Raw genomic sequence first — 22,569 nt, 5'->3', positions numbered from 1 at the left:
TTGGAGAAAGGAATATAAAAAGATCAAGGTGGAAGGAACTAAGAGAAGAATAAAAAAAGAAGGAAAACAGGGAGGAAGGACAGAAAAAATGGAGGGGAGCCAAACATGGAAGAAAGGAAAATTGAAATAAGGGGGAAATGTGGAGGAGGCAAGGAAAGACTTAAAACAGGAAGGAAGAAATGAATTAGGGTATGAACATAGGACGTAAAGAAAGAAGGAAATGTGGGGGAAATTGAGGGAGGGAGGGAGGGAGAGTAGTAATGGCTGAGGTGAAAAGGACCAGACTACAGTAGGAGTGAAAGAGAGAGAGGGAGGGAGGGAGGGAGGGAGGGGGAAAATAAGAACTGTCACGACTGCCGCTCCATCAACCTCGTTGTAATTGAGCAGCGTTCACAGTTCCCAATGACCATAATGAATATTTTATCACTGCTTAAGGGGCATTAACACAAACGGGGTACTTTGTACAGCTTCGCCCTGTATGTATAAAGAGAACAGGAAACAGCTGTCAGCACCACTTCATTCATACAGTACATTTACTAAAAGCAGTAAGAGTGATTATGTTTTATAAATATAATCATAGACTGTAAACAGTTATATTCTGTTCATTCACAGTCTACTTAATTTGCTCATAAAGTGGTATTTGGCTCCCCAACAATACCTCTTCTTACTTGAGTTTCACCTCTTTTGCTTAATTAAATTCTCGATGCATTCAGATGACCAGTTGTGCTTTTAATTTTAACATCATCTGAAAAGTAAGTGCTGACAGTTGACCAGCTTTAACTGATTTTAATGTTAATGTAAAAACTGAAGAGAAAAGCTTTTTGTCAGCTCTGTTTATTTTTTTAGCTGCATTGCTCTTCTTTTCTGTAATGTTTTGTGAAAGAGCTGCAAGACGTAGATAAAGCAGTTGTTCTAGTTGTTGCAGTAGTTACAGACGCCTAATGGTGGAATGACAGTTTTGATGCTATCTGGTCCCAAATAAATTCAAGTCAAGAATATTGTCAAGCCATAGTGGTCAGAGGATAACTAGATGTATGATGGTACCATATCCTTGCTTTATAAATAATGTATTAATTATTTGTAGATCAGTTTAAAGCGATTAACAAGAAAACAATTGGGTTACCAGATTGTAAAAAAACACCTTTGGATGGTGTTTATCCCCTTCTAGCACGACACTAGCTTCAGCGTTTTAATTATTCAATGGATCATTTCATCATTTGATGAAAAAGATATTAACATTTACAACTGCAGACTTGGTGAAATGTTCTAAGAATTCTTTATTAGTCATTTAGCAAAGGACTCAATAACTTTTGTTGTTGGCTTATTGCATTCAATGACTAAATTACTTTTTAACATTTGTTATTTTGTAAGAACACTTTTATTTTATACAACCTACAACTTTTTTTGCTTTTACCCCACTGTGAGGTCAAAGGTCAGGGCCAGGTACAGACCTGTGGGGATGGTAGGGATTCAGTCTAGCTTATAGACGTGTTCGCGTCACAGATGGATGCTCACATTAGAGCAGGTGGGCTTCCTAATGCCTCAGCATCTCTTCTGATCCAAAACCCCTCACACACTCTAACATGTGCATTCCCTGAGAAGCTTCTATAATGAATGAATGATCTGAAACATGTCACAGAGTCTGCATCCTCAACCCCTTTTACCAGGAAATAAACATTATGCTGCTACCCTTACTATGACCTACCATGTCCATGTCTCTCTCTGAGCAGGTAAAGGCGACCTGATCGGGGCGAACCTGTCCTTAGATGACCGAGTGATAAAAACCAATGCGGACGTGAAAGCCCTGACCTACTGTGACCTGCAGTGTGTTAACCTGAGGGGGCTGTACGAGGTGTTGGACCTCTACCCTGAATACTCACACCGCTTCGTCCAGGACATCCAGCAGGATCTCACATACAACCTGAGGGAGGGACATGAGACACACGTAAGTCTAGCCAAGTATTATTGATATCTAAATGTGAAATTCTCAAAGATGCTGCTGTCTACTGGGTGTCATCACAAGTATGTTACTTGTTACTTTAAAAGGAGAAGATCCGTTAAACTGATTTTCACCTTGATTTCATGTCCCTATGTGCCCATACGTTATTATTACGTTTCATGCTGCAAGAGAACAATGATCACTGTAGTTTACATTAACAAGGCCCTCTTGTGATGTTGACAAAAAAAGCCTCTGCTAATAGAAAGAGGAAAGTGTGGAGGAAACGTAAAAAAGAGTTGCCGATTATGCACCAGAGTCCAATTAATGAGTCCTAAGCACAGCAGTGCGTAACAAGTACTTTATACACACTTGCCAAATTCTCTGTATAATGAATGTAGGTACTGTAAGGGAAGAAGGCCAGGAGTTGGGAGGGTAAGAAATGGACTTTGAGGGCGACTAGAGAAGTGTTGAGAAAGCAAGAGGGGAAAAGCTTTAAAATAAAAAAGTGTATGTGTGTAAGACCAAAAATCCCCAGAGAGGGAGAGAGAGAGAGAGATAGGGAGGGAGAGAGAGAGGGCAGAAATGGCCAGGGCACCTGGAGGAGCTCTGCTGCTGTAATTACAGTCAGGTGTTTACATCTCTCGGCCCAAACACCACTGGCCCACTTACACACACACTGCGACAAGGCTTTTAGGTGAAGCAGTCCAGATCTCCGGACTGACTGTGTAACGTTAAGATGAAGACAGGAGGAAAGAGGCAGCTCAGGATGGAGGATGTGTTTGTGGCTGAGAGGTTGAGATTGCTTGGATATTGCTGTACTATATATGAGCACAACACAATAGCACAATATCAGTGTGTTAAGGTGAATTATTTTCCATCATTGGATCACCGCAAGCCATATAGTCTTCTTGTGCCAGCTTTGCAAAAATAATTTACTGCTGAGCATCGTGAAATGGCTCCTCTGTGGTTTAAAACTGAGAGAAGAAAGGCCATATCTTGATTGCTCTTTCCTGCAATCAATTTACTGTATATTTCCTCTCTGGCTCTCTTCCAGGTTAAGGTCCGACTCTCCACAACAGCTCCAGATACTCAGGTAATGGACCAAAAGCACTCAAACACTGATTGATGATTAATAATCTCAAGCCAGTATACCCCCTTTTGAGTCAGGTACCATTAACTTGAAAGACGTGTCCGATGTCCATCACCTCATTCTATTTGTTAATACCAGCCTGCAACATTTAAATCTGCCCTCAATAAAAAATAATGAAACTTAAATTAATGTTCAACCGCAGATCAATTGTTCTATCCCTATGAAAAGTCTGCAGGGCAACTCGGCAGTAGACCTCCATCTGAATCAGCTGATAATGGACACAATTACTCTTTTCGAATGAATGGTCTTGATGGAGAGCTTTTTTTTTTGGTAGGGAGTTTTAGGGAGGAGAAAGATCATTTCTGCACAGATTGAGTTAGCAGTCATTAAATCATTCTTCCTCAGAATAGAGGGTGGGGATTTAATGCTCTACATGCTGTCAAGCTGCTCTTTGAATGTTGAGAATCTGCATGAATAAAATATAACCCAACAAATCAATTCAGGTGTCAGAGCCATTGACCTCACGCTAGTGTTGGCTTCCTCCGAGAGTTGGCTCATAGGCCGCTGAACAATGACACCTTATTTCTGTTATTACCTAATTGTATCCTCATATAAGGTTGATAAGCATCCTTGCAATTTTGCACAACTTCAGACCCTTGACAAAAGAGGACACAAGACTAGAGACAGAGTTTACCAATGTTGCCTTCAGTACTCTGCAGGTCACAGTTTTCAGTTTAAATGTTGATCTGGGGATTTTTGGTCAACCTTGTCACTCATAAATCGAGCTGAGTGATCTGCTCCTTGCACTTAGAAGCCATAAGTGCATATCTACAGTATGTATTGAAAACACCTCTGTGTATTTCAGGGTCACGGTATTAACTGGACAAATACAGCTTAGCGTATTTAGCATCTTCAGAGGAAGCAGAACAAATGAGGATGGCGACATTTGTTCTGACACAGAATACAGAGAATTGCTGTTTTTCATTTTTTAAAAGAGGCATTTGACATCATTAAGGCTGATGCTTCAGATTACTCAAATCAGCATGATTAGATTTTGTTTTCATGTCAGCTTTCTGCTTTTTTTGTAGTTATGTAATCTCCAACAGTTCTCTGAGTAACCATACTCAATTGGTTGTATTTCAAAATATCCTGAAATCACAGGCGATTGATATTTGTCGCAACTCTCTAAGATTCTTTTCACGTTTTTTTTGTGTGTTTGTTTTCATTTTAATTCCAGTCCGGGGTGAAAAAGAACGGACGAGTGGTTCAGGGCTATCCGCACATCATAGAGGCAAAGGACAAACAGGAGGAAGATGAGGAAGATGAGGAGGAAGAGGAGGAAGACGAGGCCATGTCTGTTTCTCTGTCATTGGAGCGGAACCAGACGGTGAACCTCGGGACAGGTGGGAAGTCTCCACTGAATCGCTCCAGCCAGAAGACCACAGGACAGAGCTCCAGGAGGTCTCGGAGGAAGATCCAGGAAATGACTCTCTCTACTTTAGACCCGTCCAACCTCAGCCCCAGGTGAGTTTGATCGCCATTGATTTGTCTGTCTGCCTGTGTTTCTGTGACTCTGTTAGGTCGATTTGTGTCATTCTTCAGCACAGTAAAGCTGGTACAAACTACAGCTCGAAAAATGACTAAAATAAAGTCATAGTCAACATTTGTATTACCATTCAATTAGGGCTGAAGCTAACAATTATTTTTTATTATCGATTAATATTATCGTTTTTATTAACAATTATTTAATCGTCTGGTCTTTCAAATATTGTTAAAATAATAAAAAAATAATACCGATCCCAGTTTCTCAAAGTCCTAGTTGATGTCTTTGAATGTCTTGTTTTGTCAGTCCAAAACTCAAAGATATTCAGTTTAATATGATATAAAACAGAAAAGAGCAGGAAATCTCCATATTTGAGAGGCTGAAAACAGCATTTTTGCATTGAAACAATTAATTGATTATCAAAATAGTTCCCAATTATTATTATTTTGTCCATTGACTATTCAATTCAGTTTTTTTTTTACTTTTCTTTTTTTTTTTTTTTTTTTTTCCTCTGTTTCCAGTCTTTATGCTAAGCTAAGCTAAATGGCTGCTGGCTGTAGCTTCCTCTTTACCGTAGAAATGTGAGAGTAGTATCGATCTTCTCGTCTAACTCTTGGCAAGAAAGCAAATACACATGCATTTCCATTAAGACCATGAAAGCCCAACATTTAAATAATACGACAATAAACCTATTATTCATTAATAATATTAGCATTGTTTCTAAATTATCCAACAATTATTACATCATCAGTAACAATCTTTACTTTCCTACACACAAACCCACACACACACACACACACACACACACACTGATTGCTGTCTCTCTGCAGGATAGTGGACGGTACTGAAGACAGTGAGGGGACGGAGGGTTCCCTGGCTTTCCCCTTCTCTACCAGCCAAGGTTGTCCTGTCAATAAACCAACCAGTGCCTCAGCATCTGCCACAGGTCCTCCCATCCTACAGTACTCTGCAATTTACCTCTCAAATATAAGCTAATACCATTTACAATCCCTTCAACTTCCCACATCCTGGGAAGTGAAGAATGTTCATCTCCAAATCCCTCAGTACTGTTGTATAATGAGGGTGATTAATGTGAATTTGCACTTCCTGTCAATGCCTACAGCATTTATCAGCTGCCTTGATGCAATAACTGCTGGATATAAATTTGCAGTTCGTATCAGGACTTGAAGTGATTTGTAACTTGCACATTTGTGTCACAGATATTCTGCAGAACAGCACAGCAGAGTTAGCAGCTAAAACAGAGGAGACAAGAGGACAACTGCGACACCTCGACCAGCAGGTAGGACTCTGAGTCTGCGTGCATGCGCATGTGCAAGAGAGAGACAGAGAGAGAGAAAGACAGATATGTGGGCACAGGTAAGCACTAGCCATATGGCTATAGCAGCATGTCAGGCACAAGACGGTTAAAAGGATTGAGAGAAGTAATGGAGCAAAAACTGTTTTTTTAAAATAATTGAATGTGACATTGTAGAAATGACTGCTCTAGAGGATAAGGTGTTATAATGAGGCCTTACAGAATGGTATAACTTTTCACTAAACCCTACATTTATATGTTTTCATGAACCTTGCACTTAATTTGCCACTATAGTCTGCTGAAGCTCAGACAATCCTGACCTACAAAGTTTATTTCTATTCTGTTTTTTACACCAGACTAACTACAGTGCCTTGTCAGTCTCACTGTATATTATCATATGTGGATGTTTTATAGACTTTAGTGGTTCATTGTCCAGCTTAAAATAATCCGTTCAAACACACACAGCCTTTCATGCTGTATCCTATGGTTTTGATTGGCGGGTGGGTAAATTGACATTAGACTTTTGGCAGGTAAGGAGGAGTGTGCTTCCTCCCGCTAAGCCTTAGTCTGTATCATGGGATGATCAGAGAGAGAAAAAGGACATGGAAGAGAGGGAAATAAAGGGGTAAAGAGGAACAGGCAGATAGTTTTATGAGAAGAAACAAAAAAGCAAATTAGAGAGTGATGAAGAAAAAGTGTGAAAGATAACGGCGCAGCAGCTTCACAGTGATACACATTGGCTCTGTTGTCCTTTCTGTGTCTCTGTGGGTTACCGTGTTTGACAGGAAGTCTCTCAGCATGCTCTTGTAGGTTGTTAATCCTCACTTGGATCCATCCACTTCGATCACCATAGGAGATGAAAAGGGGGGTGTTGGTTTAAACCCTTTCTGCATTCTTCACGAACATAAATATAAAATTACAAATAAGGGGGCTGTCTGTTATTTGGTAGATGCAGGATAGTTTCATAATGTATATTAATTACCAAAATATTGGTTTATTGTCCCAAGTACTGTAATTCAGTAATGTGGTTAAGCCATGCACAGTTTCTCACCCAGCGCAAAGAAAATCTGCGAATGTTCCGTTCCAACACATGCAACAAAAACATGCAATACTATTCATGCTTGCAGGGGCCCAATTTGTTGGTTGGCACTGTGGTGTTATTTTTCTTGATAAACAACTACAGTACCAATTCTTTTAGTGGAAGTCATGTAGCGAGACCTGTATCTGTACCCGTGAATAAAAAAGCACAAACTGCAATTTTAAACATGGCCATCCAAACAACCAACTAACAAGGTTAATGTCTTTGCTCCTTCTGACCTAAACCACACAAAAGGGGCAGCATTTTAATGAACTACAAAATGTGTCAACACAGTACTAAACTCTGCCTCGCTCTGTGACCTCTCATCTTCACCCTTTGACCTTGTTCTACATATATTCCTCTGGAGGGTTTATTCTAGTGGGAGATGTATGAGGTGTTAGTATAGTTAAAAAGAGGCCTAACATGGTGACCTCTGTACTGTGTCATATAAATCATAAGAAGAGCTGAAAGAATGAGAGCTTTGCCTGAACACTCTCAGTAATTACACTTATGATTACAAGAAGAGGCTAGAAACACTCCTACAGTACACCACAAATAGACTTGAGAATGAGACATTGCTACACACACGTATGCACAGCAGTAGTGACCTACTTTAGTAAATGAAGAAACAAGAAACAAAGAATAAAATTATGAATGCATATTTAGAGGCGTGTTTATGGCCACCTGACGAATGTAACGCCAATATTCCCTCTTTTTGTTAGCTCTGTTTTCCACAGACTGAGGAAAGTATTCCGGCTCCTTAGTGTGCTAAATACTCCTCTAGCATTTAGAAACCAGCTAGTAGCTTACTGTTTCTATCTGCTGTTTAGTGCTGACTAGGTAGTGTACAGTGGCTTTCTTGCAAACACAGCCTGCTGGTTGGCTGTAAACAAGGTTGAGGAGAGCAAAACCAAAACCGTAAGGTTGCGTGCTATAAAACCAAAACAATGATGCTAAAACACTCCGTAGAACTGAGATGAAGTGGAAGAGTTGGGTATTAATTCTCTGTACTTCTGTAACAGTCACTATTTCTGGAAAAAAACAAGACTTTAAGAGCATCCATCAGCTTTTGGAAGTGAGATCTTCTAGCTTCCCAAGTTAAAAAACGTGGCCAAGAAAACTACTTTTGTTTTTATAGCAGCAAGGTTGAGGTAACTAAATGAGGTTCCCTCATTAGTCCTACCTTCTCTTGGGACCAACTCTTTGGACAGTATCTTGACCGTCACATTTAGAGCTTTTGTTGTCTAAGCTAACTTTGTCATTCTCATGTTCCAATGCTGCTTGGGAATGATATGATATTACAAAAAGGCACAAAACTAATTCCTTATCATTAGTAGTCTCAGGTACATTTTAATTTCTAGAGCTACTGTCATCACAACCCTCCATTGTTAAAGAAAATGCTGCTCTGTGCTAAACCAGGTTGCTTAATATAGTGGATTACTATCTACTCATAAACATTTATTCCGAGTTGGATACTTTTTATAACTCTCATGGCTAGGTTAGAATAAGCATTGTATGATCTAATGATTACTACTACTTATTTTTGGTAGGCTTAACACGTACCTGTAGCTGCAGTGAGTTCTGGTCATTCATGGCTGCTGTTTTGTCTGACTATCTCTGACTGTTGTCTCTGAGGTGGGAGTACTGGAATCATGTTGACAGCGTGTCAGATTAGACTGTCCTGTCGCCCTCAGCTTTTCTATTTTTATCAGAGCCATAGTTTAGACCCTGACTTTTATCAGCCTCTCCAGAGAAGGAGAGAGATGGGAGAATTATGAGGAATGTGAAAGAATATTTTTGCCCTGTTTAAACTATTGTCTGGACGGACTCAGTATGGTAGATCCAAGTTAAAGAACCTCAATGTTAGATAATATCAAACATGTAATCGCAAATACAACTAAATGTACACTTGGCTATTAACTGGCAAGACAACACATTTGTAACACATTTTCAAATTCACATATTTATGCCTAACAGTGTGTGTCCATGTAACTGAGAGAAGAAGATCTAGCTCCTGGCCTTATTTAGTCTGCCATAATCACAATGGCCCTCATTTATGAAACGTGCGTACGACCTAAAACAGGCGTACGAGAGGCGTACGCCGATTCCTACGCAAAGCTCGGCATTTATCAATTTCGACGTGAGCGTAGGCTGCGATCAAATCTCACGTCTGGTCTGAACTCGTGTACGCAAGTTCTCGAGTCAGTGTGGACTTGCGGTGCAGCATATAATCAGTTTAACAGGAGAAGCAGAAGTCATCAGTTGATCACATATCAGCAATGGCAGATCTGGCTCTTTTAGAAGACCTCTATGCGCCGGTCTGCAACGTTGTTTTAGCCTGTGGGGTTCTGCACAACATCTCGCAGGAAAACACGGTGCCATAAATGTAGCGATGGAGCCAGATGACCCGATGCCCAGAGAGCAGTGTCCAGAACAGCCCCAACTGAGGGCTATGTGAAGGAGACAGGATATTATTCCTCACTTTTAAAATGTAGCCTATAGTGTTATGTTTGGCAATGATATTCAATACAGGAAACATGACGATGCACAACATTTTTATTTATTCTTCAGGTTTTTGTTTCTCTTTCAAGTGAATGATTTATTTCTGCCATTGACCAAGTTATTTTGGCTTGTTTTTCCAGCCCCTCTGCTGTCAGGAGACAGGGTCCAGCACAGGGGGGGCGGAGGAGGACGCGCTCTCCCTCAGCTGTTGCCTCGTTCCGACAAACACGAGTAAAATAAAAGACACTGCATAAACTCCGCTACCGTGTGTTTATTTAATTATAGGTACACCTACATGTAGGCCTAATAGATTGCAATAGAAGCCTGTATATTACTATTAGGACTATAGAAAATGTGTCAAGGATGTATAAATTAAATAGGCTAAACTTCAGCTGGAGTCCGATTTACTACGGCAACACTGTTGACCGCATCAGTGATCTCTTTTCATCCCGCATTCTTTCTACAGCCTTTAATAACAGTTCTCAGGCTGCCAAATAGTACACACGTTAGTGCAAATGAACCTGAGAAATCAGGGTTTCAATCTCCACCTCTGAAAAGTTCCGCTTCTCAGCCGGATTACGTCTCGCCATGTCGTAAATTGTAGGGGCGAGGCCTCAAAACCCAGAATATATTGGGGCGTGATATTTAAATGACGATCGTTTCCAGCCGCCGCATTTATCAATGTACGACCATTCTTACGCTCGGATTGGTGTGATACGAACTTTTCATGAATCCCACGTGAAGCCTGTCGTAAGATGATTTCTGCGCTCATATCTGCGCTGGTTTCTACGTTAGGTTGATAAATACGGCGGCTGGAAACGATCGTCATTTAAATATCACGCCCCATTATATTCTGGGTTTTGAGGCCTCGCCCCTACAATTTACGACATGGCTAGACGTAATCCGGCTGAGAAGCGGAACTTTTCAGAGGTGGAGATTGAAACCCTGATATCTCTGGTTCATTTGCACTAACGTGTGTACTTTTTGGCAGCCTGAAAACTGGTATTAAAGGCTGTAGAAAGAATGCGGAATGGAAAGAGATCACTGATGCGGTCAACAGTGTTGCCGTAGTAAATCGGACTCCAGCTGAAGTTTAGCCTATTTAATTTATACATCCTTGACGCATTTTCTATAGTCCTAATAGTAATATACAGGCTTATTGCAATCTCTTAGGCCTACATGGTGTACCTATATTTAAATAAACACACGGTACCGGAGTTTATTTTACTCGTGTTTTTTTTCATGAGTCAGAACGAGACAACAGCTGAGGGAGAGTGCGTGTCCTCCGCCCCCCCCCCGTGCTGGACCCTGTCTCCTGACAGCAGAGGGGCTGGGAAAACAAGCCGAAATAACTCGGTCAATGGCAGAAATAAATCGTTCACGACATAGAAATGAAAACCTGAATAATAAATAAAAATGTTGTGCATCGTCATGTTTCCTGTAGCCTATGAATATCATTGCCAAACATAACACTATAGGCTACCTTTTAAAAGCGAGGAATAATAATATCCTGTCTCCTTCAGTTGGTGGCTGTTCTGGACACTGCTCTCTGGGCATCGGGTCATCTGGCTCCATCGCTACATTTATGGCACCCAGTTTCCCTGCGAGATACAATGCTAAAACAATGTTGCAGACTTTTTCTGCCGTGTATGCGAGCCATCTGCCCTTAAACAATACGATGGAGCGCTCCACCGTGGCAAGTGTGCGTACGTGTGCACTATTGTACCGGCTCATAGAGGTCTTCAAAAAGAGCCCGATCTGCCATTGCTGATACGTGATCAACTGATGACTTCTCCTTCTCCTGTTAAACTGATTATATGCTGCACCGCAAGTCCACACTGACTCGAAAACTTGCGTACACAAGTTCAGACCAGACGTGAGATTTGATCGCAGCCTACGCTCACGTCCAAATTGATAAATGCCGAGCTTTGCGTAGGAATCGGCGTACGCCCGTTGTAGGCCTGTTTTAGGTCGTACGCACGTTTCATAAATGAGGGCCACTCTGCTTGATAACCTCTTCATGTATTCACACAGCTACTGCCGCCGCAGTTCCTACCTGGAGTTGTGTGTCCTGTGGAAGGCTGTTGTGCATCCAGTGGCACTGATGTGCGTGATTGGCTTGATGGTCATGAGTGCTTTGACTGGTAGAAGCAGATGGCACGTTGGCAGGGCTCCATGTTCGTGCCCTCTGTGGCCATGCCATGTCATACCTAACTAAAGATGGTTTGTGTTTGTGTCTGCAGATGAGCAACCTTGGGAGGGAAGTGGCCGACCTTGGACAAGGCATGAAGAGAATTGCCCAACTCATGGAGACCCTCATGTCAGCGCCACAACCTACAGTAGTCTGCTCCACGCACTACTCCCCAGCACACATCACATACCTGCCCCATCCTGCCCCTCCTATGTCTTACCCTTCACCATCCTCCTCTCAGACTGCCTCCATCTGGACGGACACGCCCATTTCATTGCCTTCTTCTCCCTTCACCATACCTCAGCAACATGGTGCGATATGCCACACAGACTCCCTCACAGCTAGACCCCAGGACCTCCAGCTGCGCTACCCTGCTATCCCCAGCTCAACTCCGCCTACTACTCAAATCACATCTGCCCTTCTACTACAGCCCTCGCCACTCAGCTCACCAGAGATTTCCTACTACAAAGACGGGGTTTCTGTCTCCATCAGGTCAAGGGTACACAGTCCACCTCCACAAGATGGGGGAGATGAGGGCCCTCATCAGAGCTCTGTGTGTTCTCCACAAGCTAGACATGGAGGCACCTACCACAACCCAACTAAGGGTTTGTAGCAGCCCTCCATGGGAACTTTCCTGGACTCTGCAGGACTTAATCCAGGATATCTTTGGGGATATTTTCCTGAACTGAAGATCAAACTGATCAACTGGGGTCCCCCATATCATTTGAGGATGTTTGCAGTGATGCAACTCAGATTCCTTTTGTTTTAAAGGCACGTGTTTAAAAATCTTGTTGCATGAAAACAAGTACAGAAGGTTTAGGTGTGTTAGCTTTACCTTATAGAAACGTAGTGTTGTTAGACAGGATGTAGAGGTTTGGGTCAGTTGTGCAGCTGTATGATGGCTCCAGCCCCCCCAACCTTAATGTGGGATTGTGCCATAATGGAGGACAAGGGATATGGAGAAGGAGAGCATTATTTCAGTCCTCTCTTTGCTCCTGGCTAGTGATGGTTTCAGGTCGGCTGGGCTGGTTGAAGGAAGAGAAAGCTTTGTGAGTGGTGGAGTTGGGCTTTGGAGACAAGGAGGGGAGGAGTGGGGGGTGTTAACGTTCTTCCCCCAACCTCCTATTCTTGCTATTTTCTCTCCTTGTAACCCATCTTTCCTTGTGCACTAAACCCACGCACGGTGCTTTGGATTGCGTGTACCAGTGCGTGGCTGGTTGGGGCTGGCTGGACTGGGAGCACAGAATAGTGTGAGAAGAGAGATGGGACGTATCGTGCTCTTTACCACTGGCCCTCAGGGAAAGGGGGATGGAGGGTGGAGGAAGTTGGTTATGGAGGTGGGGGGATATGTTATGCCTCGGGCAGCACAGCCCCTGCTGTCGCCTGTCACACTGAGCACAGGGACTCTTTCTCCCTCTCTGCTTCTCGTTTCCAGTGTTTCTCTTCACACACCTACTCTCTCTCTCTCTCTCTCTCTCTCTCTCTCTCTCTCTCTCTCTCCTTTCTCTTGCTCTCTGCATGCCTTTCCGAGCCTTTTGAGTAGTGCCTGTAGACACACATTAAAATGCTGCATGTCACCCTGTGGAAATCCAGCTTGCCATTTATCTATCTATTTAAAGGAAACACAGTTCAATTGTTTAATAGCTGAACCTGGCATTTACTGATGCATATTTATTGGATGTTGGCTCAGTTTAAACCACTGGGTAATTTAGGCACAAAGTAGTCACCCCTCTTGTGAAGTGGCCGGGAGAAAATTGCCAAAACTAAATTGGTTCATGATCCACGATGGAGGCCATTTCCCTGATCGTCACCCTTGGTTATCATCTCTGAGATCCATTTTATCAGCTGTCCAGAGCAAAGGCAATATTCCCACATAAAAGCACAATAAAGAAATAAAGACGCTTTTATATTTCTATGAATGTATCAATACTAAAGATGTATTTTTTTACCTCAAAGAATGCAAGAGTGTGAGATGGCAGTTACTGATGCTACTGTATATGAAGTTATGGCAGTTTGCTGGTACCCGCCAATGCAATCTTAAACCAGAAAAAAGGTCCGAACTCTTGTCTCGACAGATCTACTGTTCTTTTTTGAATTCATGTAGGTTTGACTCTGCTTCTCTGCAAATGGAATGTACTGTAATCAAACATCTTTTTTTCCCTTAACATTTTGATATTATTAGATACAAAAAAACCTCTTATGCTAATAAATGACAAATATGACTGTTATGTCCTGGCTTTTTGTTTTTGTTTGGTGATCACAGAAACATTCATTAAAGCTGGAATGCGGATATTAGAGATGGTCACATCCAGGAATTCCACCTTTTTCTCTTTTCCAAAACCAATAAACAGAATATTCCTTAAAACCCATATGGACAAAACTTTGATTGATGGCTATGGAAGACCGTGGATAGAATGTCTGCTGATGCATAATAACTTCAAAGTAAAAGCCTAATCAGTTTGATTGACATGGCTAAAATAAAAAACATCACTCTTGATGAGATAACTCAAAGCATACTTGTCCAGCAAATGTAACTAGAAAATGCATTTCCTGCAGAAAATGCTTGTGAATGCTGAAAAGCTAAATTGCTACAGCTAAACTGGATTGCTGGCATAATTGTGTGAGAAGAAGGTGAAGTAGTGAGAATAGTTGGGATGTGGGAATGGTTTTAATTAGTATGAATTTCTTAGTCATAGAATAGTATGTCAAAAAAAGTAATGAAAAAGTCATACTATAGCATGTCGAAAAAATTGATAAAAAAAAGTCATAGTATAGTATGTAGAAAAGAGTGATAAAAAAGGCATAGTAAAGTATATCTACAAAATTTATTAAAAAAAGTCATAGTATATTAGTCGGAAAAAGTGAAAAGAGTATTGGTAAAGCATTTCCAGAAAACTCATAGTATAGCATGTTGGAAAAATTTATTAAAAAAGTCATAGTATAATATGTAGAAAAAACCCCGATAAAAAGTCATAATATAGTAAGTCGGAAAACGTGAAAAGATTTGTAATTAAGAATTTCCAGAAAAATCATAGTATGTCGAAGAAATGTGATAAAAAGTCATAATATAGTATGTCAAAATAGTGAAAAGAGTCATACTAAAGCATTTCCAGAAAACCCATAGTATAGTATGTCGAAAATAAGTTATAAAAAAGTCCTAGTAAAGTCAAGTTTATTTATATATGTTCTGTTGTTTTGTACATGATCCTGAGGACCCCCATGAAAACGAGATGTTGCATCTCATGGGGTTGATCCTCTAATAAATGTTCATAAATAAATAAAATAAATAAATATATAGCACATTTAAAACAACCAAAGTTGACCAAAGTCCTGTACAAATTGAAGTGCACAACACAAGCACTAAAATCAAGCAAAAGGAGCAAAACAAAAATAAATAAATAAAAAAAAATAAATGCAAAAAATACAGTACAATATCATATTAAGATGCTACAAACCTCCAAGAGCAACCAAAGGCCATTGAGAACAAATATGTCTTGAGATGTGTTTTAAAACTATCAATGGAGGGGGAACATCTTAGACAAAGTGGGAGACAGAGAGCCACAGAAAAGGCAGGATCTCCCTTACCCACTAACCTCGATCGAGGAACAGTTAAAAATAATTGATTCGAGGATCTATGAGGCCTGGAATTGGAGTAGGGGCTGAGGAGTTCTGAAATATACTGAGGAGCCTGACCACGAATGGCTTTAAAAACAAATAAAAGAATCTTAAAATCAATCCTGTATTTGATAGGTAGCCAATGCAGGGATGCCAGAATCGGTGTGATGCTTTCTCTTTTTCTTGTGCCAGTCAGAAGTCTTGCTGCAGCATTTTGCACCAGCTGCAGGTGAGACAAAGAGGAATGGCCAACACCCAGATACAGTCAGTTGCAATAATCAAGCCTGGAGGAGATTAATGCAATGGTGGCAGTCTTCATGTCATCAGAAGACAGGATAGTCTTCAGTTCAAAAAGCAACTTTTCTTTTTTTTTGATCTGTTTCTCAAAACGAAGTGATGAATCAAAGATGACACGAAGATTTCTGGCATGGATGTGAAGATTAAGAGACAGCGGACCCAGGTGGCTAGCTATGCTTGCTGTGGTGTTTGGGGGACCAAAAAGAATCACCTCTGTTTTAGAGTCATTCAGCTGTAAGTAGTTTTTGGCCATCCAGCATTTCACATCCTGGATGCAGTTAAGAATGGATGTAACCGAGTTTGAATCCCCCGGATTTAACGGCAAATAGATTTGTGTATCATCAGCATAACAGTGGAAGGAAACATTGTGTTGGCGGAATAGGGAGCATATACAGAGCAAACAAAATAGGTCCCAAAATGGAACTTTGGGGTACTCCACAAGAAATAGGGGCCATGGAGGAGTAAAGGCTACCAATGTTAACAGAGAAAGTCCTATTGGCTAAATAGGAGGCAAACCACTTGAGGGCAGTGCCCTGGATGCCAACCTGGTCCTTAAGACGATTTAATAAAATATTGTGATCCACTGTATCAAATGCTGCACTAAGGTCTAACAGAATTAGGATGGCACATTTGCCACAGTCCAAAGCCAGTAGCAGGTCATTTGAAATTTTAAGAAGGGCCGATTCTGTACTGTGACGAGCCCTGAACCCAGATTGAAATTGTTCCATGATGTTGGTATTATCTAAATGAGCCAGTAGCTGAGCATAAACAATTTTCTCCAATACTTTAGACAGGAAGGGAAGCTTGGAAATGGGACAAAAATTATTTAAATCTGATTTGTCGAGGTTCGGTTTTTTAATAAGAGGATGAACTATTGCATGTTTAAAAATGGATGGGACAGTTCCATTGGCAAGACTGCTGTTTATAATAAGGGAAATTGTGGGACCTACAGTGTCCAATACATCCTTTAAAAGGTGTGAGGGAACAATATCCAAAGGGTAGGTGGAGGACCTTGTATGAGCAATAGTGTCATAGATGAGAGACAGAGATACAGGCTGAAAGTCATTAAGGATGGCCGGGGGGGCAAGCATCAGACCATGATCATAAATGGGCGGTGAGATCTTTGAGCGAATAAGATCTATTTTTGTTAAGAAAAATGTTAGAAAATCATCACAAATGGCTGTGGATGGTACAAGACAAGTGTTGTCAACAGGGGTGAGAACTAAATTTATTGTATGGAACAAGGCTTTGGGATTGTGGTGATTTTTGGAAATGATGTTGGCGAAATATTTGGCCCTTGTTGCTTTGACCGATAACTGATAATTAGCCAGACACCCTTTCAGCATCTCAAAAGACACCTGTAGCCTGTCCTTTTTCCATTTTCTTTCTGCTTTTCAACATAGTCGTCTAAGAGCACGAGTGTCACTATTCAGCCAAGGCTGAGATTTGGTTCTAGGTTTCCTGATAGTCAGAGGGGCAATGGAGTCCAAAATATTTCCACAGATAGAATTAAACTCTGTGGTTAATAGGTCTGTATTCAGCTGATGGTTTGGGGTTTTAGAACTGCTAAGTGAAAAGGAGGCTCTGAAGGCATCTGAGAAATAACTTGGAGTGGATGTATTTATAGATCGGCAGTAGTGAGCAGGTGTTTGATGATTGCCGATGATTTGAAACAAGGTGGAGAACCTGATACGCTGATGGTCTGAGACCCTCAAATCCTCCACATCTCGAGAATCAATGGACAGACCAAGTGTAAAACTAAATCCAAAGTATGACCACGGTTGTGAGTAGGGCAGGTAACATGCTGAGTAAAGTTAAAAGAGTCCATAGTTCCGAGAAATTCATCACTGGCATTGGATGGAATGTCCACGTGAATATTGAAGTCCCCAGAGATTAAAATCTTATCATAGCCTAAAACCACCAAAGATAAATATTCAGAAAATTCAGTTAAAAATAGAGAATTCTGTTTGGGAGGGCGGTAGACAGTTACACAAAGGACAGGCTTTATACCACCTGTTTTAAACATAAAAACCTCAAAAAAAAATAACAGCAATGCCTCCTCCACGGCCACTAAGCCTGGGTGAGCTAAAGAAGTCATAGTCAGGGGGACATGTAAATGGACCAATGTAAAGCATTTCCAGAAAAGTCATAGTATAGTATGTTGAAAAACAATCTTAAAAAAGTCATTGTGTAGTGTGTCGATAAAAGTCAGTATAGCATGTCGAAAAAAGTTATAGAATAGTATGTCAAAAAAGTGATAAAATGTTGCAGTACATTATGTCAAAAATAGTGACAAAACAAATTCATCTTATAGTATGTTGAAAAAAGGCATAGATAGTATAGTAAGTTGAAAAAAGTGATAAAAAAGTCATAGTATAGTATGTTGAAAGAAGTTATAGTGTAGTATGTTGAATTTAGTGATAGAAAAGTCATATAAAGCATGTCAAAAAAAGGGATAAAAAGTCATAGTATAGTATGTCAAAAAAAGTGAGACAAAAAATGTCATTGTATAGCATGTCAAAAAAAAGTTGTAGAAGAGTCGGTATAGTATGTCGAAAAGTGCATTTATTTCTCCAAAACAACCAAAAAGACTGTCTGGAACACAGCCTTTAGACTGCTATTCTTTTACAATTTTTATCTATTGTAATGATTCATTCCTGTAAAGTAGGTCTTTAAACTAATTACACCCTTTAAGATTTGAAGACTCAACCGCCTGTCTTCCAATCATTTTCTCATCGCTGTCAGATATCTGACCTGAAAAAGTCATAGTATAGTCTGTCAGGAAAAGGCATAAAAAGGTCATAGTATATTATGTTGAAATAAGTGATAAAAGTCATAGTATAGTATGTCAAAAAAAGTGATAAAAAGTCATAGTTTAGTAAATCAAAGAAAGTCTGGATAAACATGCAAACGCCACACAAAAAAGTCATAGAACAGTAAGTTGAAAAAAAGTGATAAAAAAATCATAGTATAGCATATGGAAAAGAAAGTGGTAAGAAGTCATAGTATAGTGTGTCAAAGAAAGTCTGGAAAAACATGCAAATTCCACACAAAATGGCTCAGCGTGGACTGTGTATCAAAGCATATTCTTAACATAGTATGTCGAAAAAGCCATTAAAAATCATAGTATAGTACTGTATGTCGAAAAAAGAGATAAAAAAAAGTCATAGTATAGTATGTCAAAGAAAGTGGTAAGAAGTCATAGTATAGTGTGTCAAAGAAAGTCTGGGAGAACATGCAAATTCCACACAAAAAGGCTCAGCCTGGACTGTGTATCAAAGCGAGGGTCACAGTCTACGTAGTCTTGCTTTGCCAGACCATCCACACGCGAGCGGAGGATGGTCTGGCTAGTCCACACAGCATTCCGGGATGGGAGAAAAAGGTGCTCTGGTTTATTGGAAAGGTTTAGGGATCACCAAGGTTATTGCAATTCATCTTGAGGGGGTGAGGTGTGTGCAGAATCAGAAATCCATCCAACAGCTGTTGCTGAATTGTTCTCAAACTCTTCATTCTTCATGGTGCATGCACCAACCCATACATGTCCACCAAAATACACAAACACACAAAGGTAATAATGCCAGATCTCTGTCATGCAAGACTATTGCTTATCCACACTGTTTATAATCGTAGTGTGTATTTGTTTTGTGCATGCGCGTGTGTGTCTGTCTTTTGTTAGCTGCTGCTACGGTTCATCTGAGGTGAAAGCGCTGCAATCGTCATGTCCCACTGGTGGGCGTTGGGTGAAAACCGGGTAAGTATGCATGCTGTGGATCACATTGACACATCTTTCATAGCTCCAGCTGCTCTCACCTGGCAAGGTGCTGTGTGTGTGTGTGTGTGTGTGTGTGTGTGTGTGTGTGTGTGTGTGTGTGTGTGTGTGTGTGTGTGTGTGTAGGAAGTGGAGTGGGGAATACGGGCTCTGTCTGAATTTGATACATCAGCACTATACTTTAAGGTGATGTTGCAATGCTTTCTCTTATTTATCATGCATGTGAGTAAATGCTTTTAGAGTAAGTGAAAATGAAGATATGTGTGGTCAAATGATCCCCCACTTAGATCATGTATTGTGTGTTTTACTAAGAAGGGACTTGCAGGCGGATGTTTGCACTGAGGATAATATTTTTGTGTATTTAGCAGCGCCTCCAGCACACCTGTGGGAATGCTGTTATTTAGCCTAGGGTCTCGAAGACCCCTCCATATTTAATGTTGTACACACAATCCCATCCTTACTGTTTATGCATCATTTTATCTACCTGCTAGCAAACTCATCTTTTATTCATTGCTTCCCACATTCTGACATTAGCTAACTGAGGCCCATCTGCCTTCCTCCTTTGCACCCTCGCTTTCCTCTTTCCAACCACTTGTGAATTTTGATTAAAGTTTGACTCAAAAAAGACTCAAAGGGATGGAGAGGAGAACAAAACAGAGATGGTAAAAAATTTTGAAAATTGCAACACAAATGCCAAAGGGAGAAATGGATTAAAAGACGTGGGATGTGGACTGATGATGTATGAGCATTCGTCATTATACTCAAAATACATCTAATGTATTTATGTATATGTATTGTGCTTCATATTCCCTCTATTGCTGTCTGTTTAATCCACTCTTTTCACATGTTTAATGATGGCTCTGACCCAAATACAGCAACTATTCATCCCTGTCCACTCTTTTCACTCAAAAAAAATGCTGTGTGGGCACACACACACACATTCAGTCTTCCATTCAAGTGAGCACTTTATCCCGGTGAAAAGAGCCTCTTCACTTGTCCCTCACCCCAGATTTCAGTACTAAAAACACCATCGCCGTGCAGGAGGTGTGAAGTTTTCTCTCAGGTAATAAAAATATGTCCATTTCTCTCCTTTCATGTTCACGGACAAAATGAAGATATGTTGAAATCTGCCAGCTGTGGTGAGCTGTTTCCATTCAGCCCTTACTGTGACCTGATAGGCTGCCTGCTATCAACAACATAAAAGGCTGTGTGCTGAACCAAAGGCACATTATTTTTGTGTTTGAATGTGTGTGTGTGTGTGTGTGTGTGTGTGTGTGTGTGTGTGTGTGTGTGTGTGTGTGTGTGTGAAAGCTCAACACACAAGGGCTTTACATGAATCTGTTCCACTCTGGGTGAGACAGCGGCCGCTGTTGCACATCCAAATTGTTACATTTGCATTGGTGGAAAGCAGGAATGGAGGGGGAAGCATCGAGGGCATCTTGTGTGTTTGATAAATGAGTCTGAGCTGCTCCTGCTGGGTGCTATGGTACAAGTGTTGGTGGTGGTGGTGGGAGGGGTGGCAGAACAATGTGCATGTCAGAAGTGGAGATTAATGGTGGTTTCTTCTCTGAGACATGTAGGTCTGGCTATGGCCATCAAGCGGGATTCTGGAACTGCTGCTAAATTACCTCCTTTGTTGCTTACCTGACAGAGAGTAGTCTGGCATTTTCAAAGGAGCAGATAGGAGGATTGTCACCATGTAGTGCTCAGTTGTCTTCCATTGTGTTGATGTAACAGTGATGTAAGGGTCCCTGTTGAAAAGTCCAGACTAAAATGCTCACTCATTTATAGAAGAAGACATAAGGCATTTATCTGTATGTGAAAACATGGCTATATGTTACTCTTTAAAGGGGAACTATGCATTTTTTAGCTTAATTTACCTTAACTGAACAGCTTCGGAGTCATTAGAATGGTTATATGACTTTTTTCGAATCAAATGGTGGTCGTCTCTCTTCCCCCTAGCGCCTGTGACCGGAAAACCACCCACCAAGAAATGGCCAAAACTGCATAGCACCCCTTTAAACACTGTTTGACAGCCATACTTATGTACCTTTCCATTCTGTCTTGTGCGATGGTGGGTTTTTCAAGGATAACTAGCCAAAAGTTGACATAACAAAATGACACAACGTTCTGAAGCTTTTCTTTTTCAGTCATTTAATCAGAGACTGCAAAAACATTATTCATACATAGCAGCAGGGCTCTGTCTCTGTATGCATTTCTTGTCTGTGATTTACAGTGTTCACTGCATTTGTACTGTCATTTCACTTGTTTAATTATAAACAAGTGTAATTACAGTATTTTGTCCTCCTTAACTTGGGAACTTGGCATACATTTTCTTCAGTTTTGGTTACATATTTGTCTGAGCTGTGTTAGTTCTGTTTCTCAGCTATATGTTGTCCATGTTTTTGCTTTACATAGTAAGCCATCTGTGAGGCAGAGATGAGAGGGCTGTAGGGGTGAAGTGGTGAAAAACAAGTGAGACAATTTGGGTCCTTTGCCAGATAAGCTTATATACCATTTTTCTGTGTGGAACTGTACATGAAAATCTTCATATGTTATAGTAAAACTATGCACATCTTGCATGCTTGTTAAATCAGCTGTGTGATGCCAAAGAAGGGCCTGCAATTGTAATTGTCTTAATCAAATCATTAATCTCCATCTAATCAAGTTCAAATTTAAGAGCAGCTTAATCTTATTTTTACCACCATTGTTGATCAATTTATGATCAGATTTTACAGATTAACCCTACTCTTACCACCTGTTTAGCACCCTTTATATTTGAGTCACACTATTCACCATGTAAGTAGTGAAAATAAGTAGATTGTTGAAATTCCAAATGTGTTTTTCACCTGAAATATTAGTTTTCAAGTATTTGATGTCTCACACAATTAGATGTGAAAACATGAAAGACTGATTCAGAATTTTAAGAGTCCCCTTTTAAAGTGTTTGCGTCACAAGGAACTTTCTAAATGACACATTTGAAAGCCGTTTTTGTCTCTGACCTTGGTTACATTTTAATGCACTTAATCTTTACTCAGTGTCAGCCCAGACTCCTGTGGCCCATCCACAGAGACCTAATTGCACAACAAGCACATAAAGAATCACTGGAAATAGTGTCTGTGTAAAGAACACCCAAGGCTCTTAAAGGTGCGCTAAGTAAGTACAGCCATCTCCGCCCTGTGTGAAATAGCCCCATGGATCTTCATAAAAAGGCCACAGCTCCCTGCACA

At 40.6% G+C, this 22,569-nt stretch overlaps 1 protein-coding gene across 1 annotated transcript in view; it reads left to right on the top strand.

The window, feature by feature from the left end:
• Window positions 1–12,271, top strand: part of kcnh8 (potassium voltage-gated channel, subfamily H (eag-related), member 8) — a 51,685-nt gene extending 39,414 nt beyond the window's left edge. The window contains exons 11-18 of the mRNA XM_028596871.1: window positions 1,731–1,945; window positions 2,994–3,032; window positions 4,267–4,351; window positions 4,433–4,553; window positions 4,610–4,644; window positions 5,793–5,872; window positions 11,496–11,573; window positions 11,711–12,271. Of these exons, the coding sequence (XP_028452672.1) occupies window positions 1,731–1,945; window positions 2,994–3,032; window positions 4,267–4,351; window positions 4,433–4,553; window positions 4,610–4,644; window positions 5,793–5,872; window positions 11,496–11,573; window positions 11,711–12,271 (1,214 nt within the window). The remainder of the gene's footprint in view (window positions 1–1,730; window positions 1,946–2,993; window positions 3,033–4,266; window positions 4,352–4,432; window positions 4,554–4,609; window positions 4,645–5,792; window positions 5,873–11,495; window positions 11,574–11,710) is intronic.
• Window positions 12,272–22,569: the final 10,298 nt, after the last annotated feature.

Source organism: Perca flavescens, chromosome 14 (assembly GCF_004354835.1).
Source record: "Perca flavescens isolate YP-PL-M2 chromosome 14, PFLA_1.0, whole genome shotgun sequence".
Taxonomy (NCBI): domain Eukaryota; kingdom Metazoa; phylum Chordata; class Actinopteri; order Perciformes; family Percidae; genus Perca; species Perca flavescens.
This window is presented reverse-complemented; position numbering and strand designations above follow the sequence as displayed.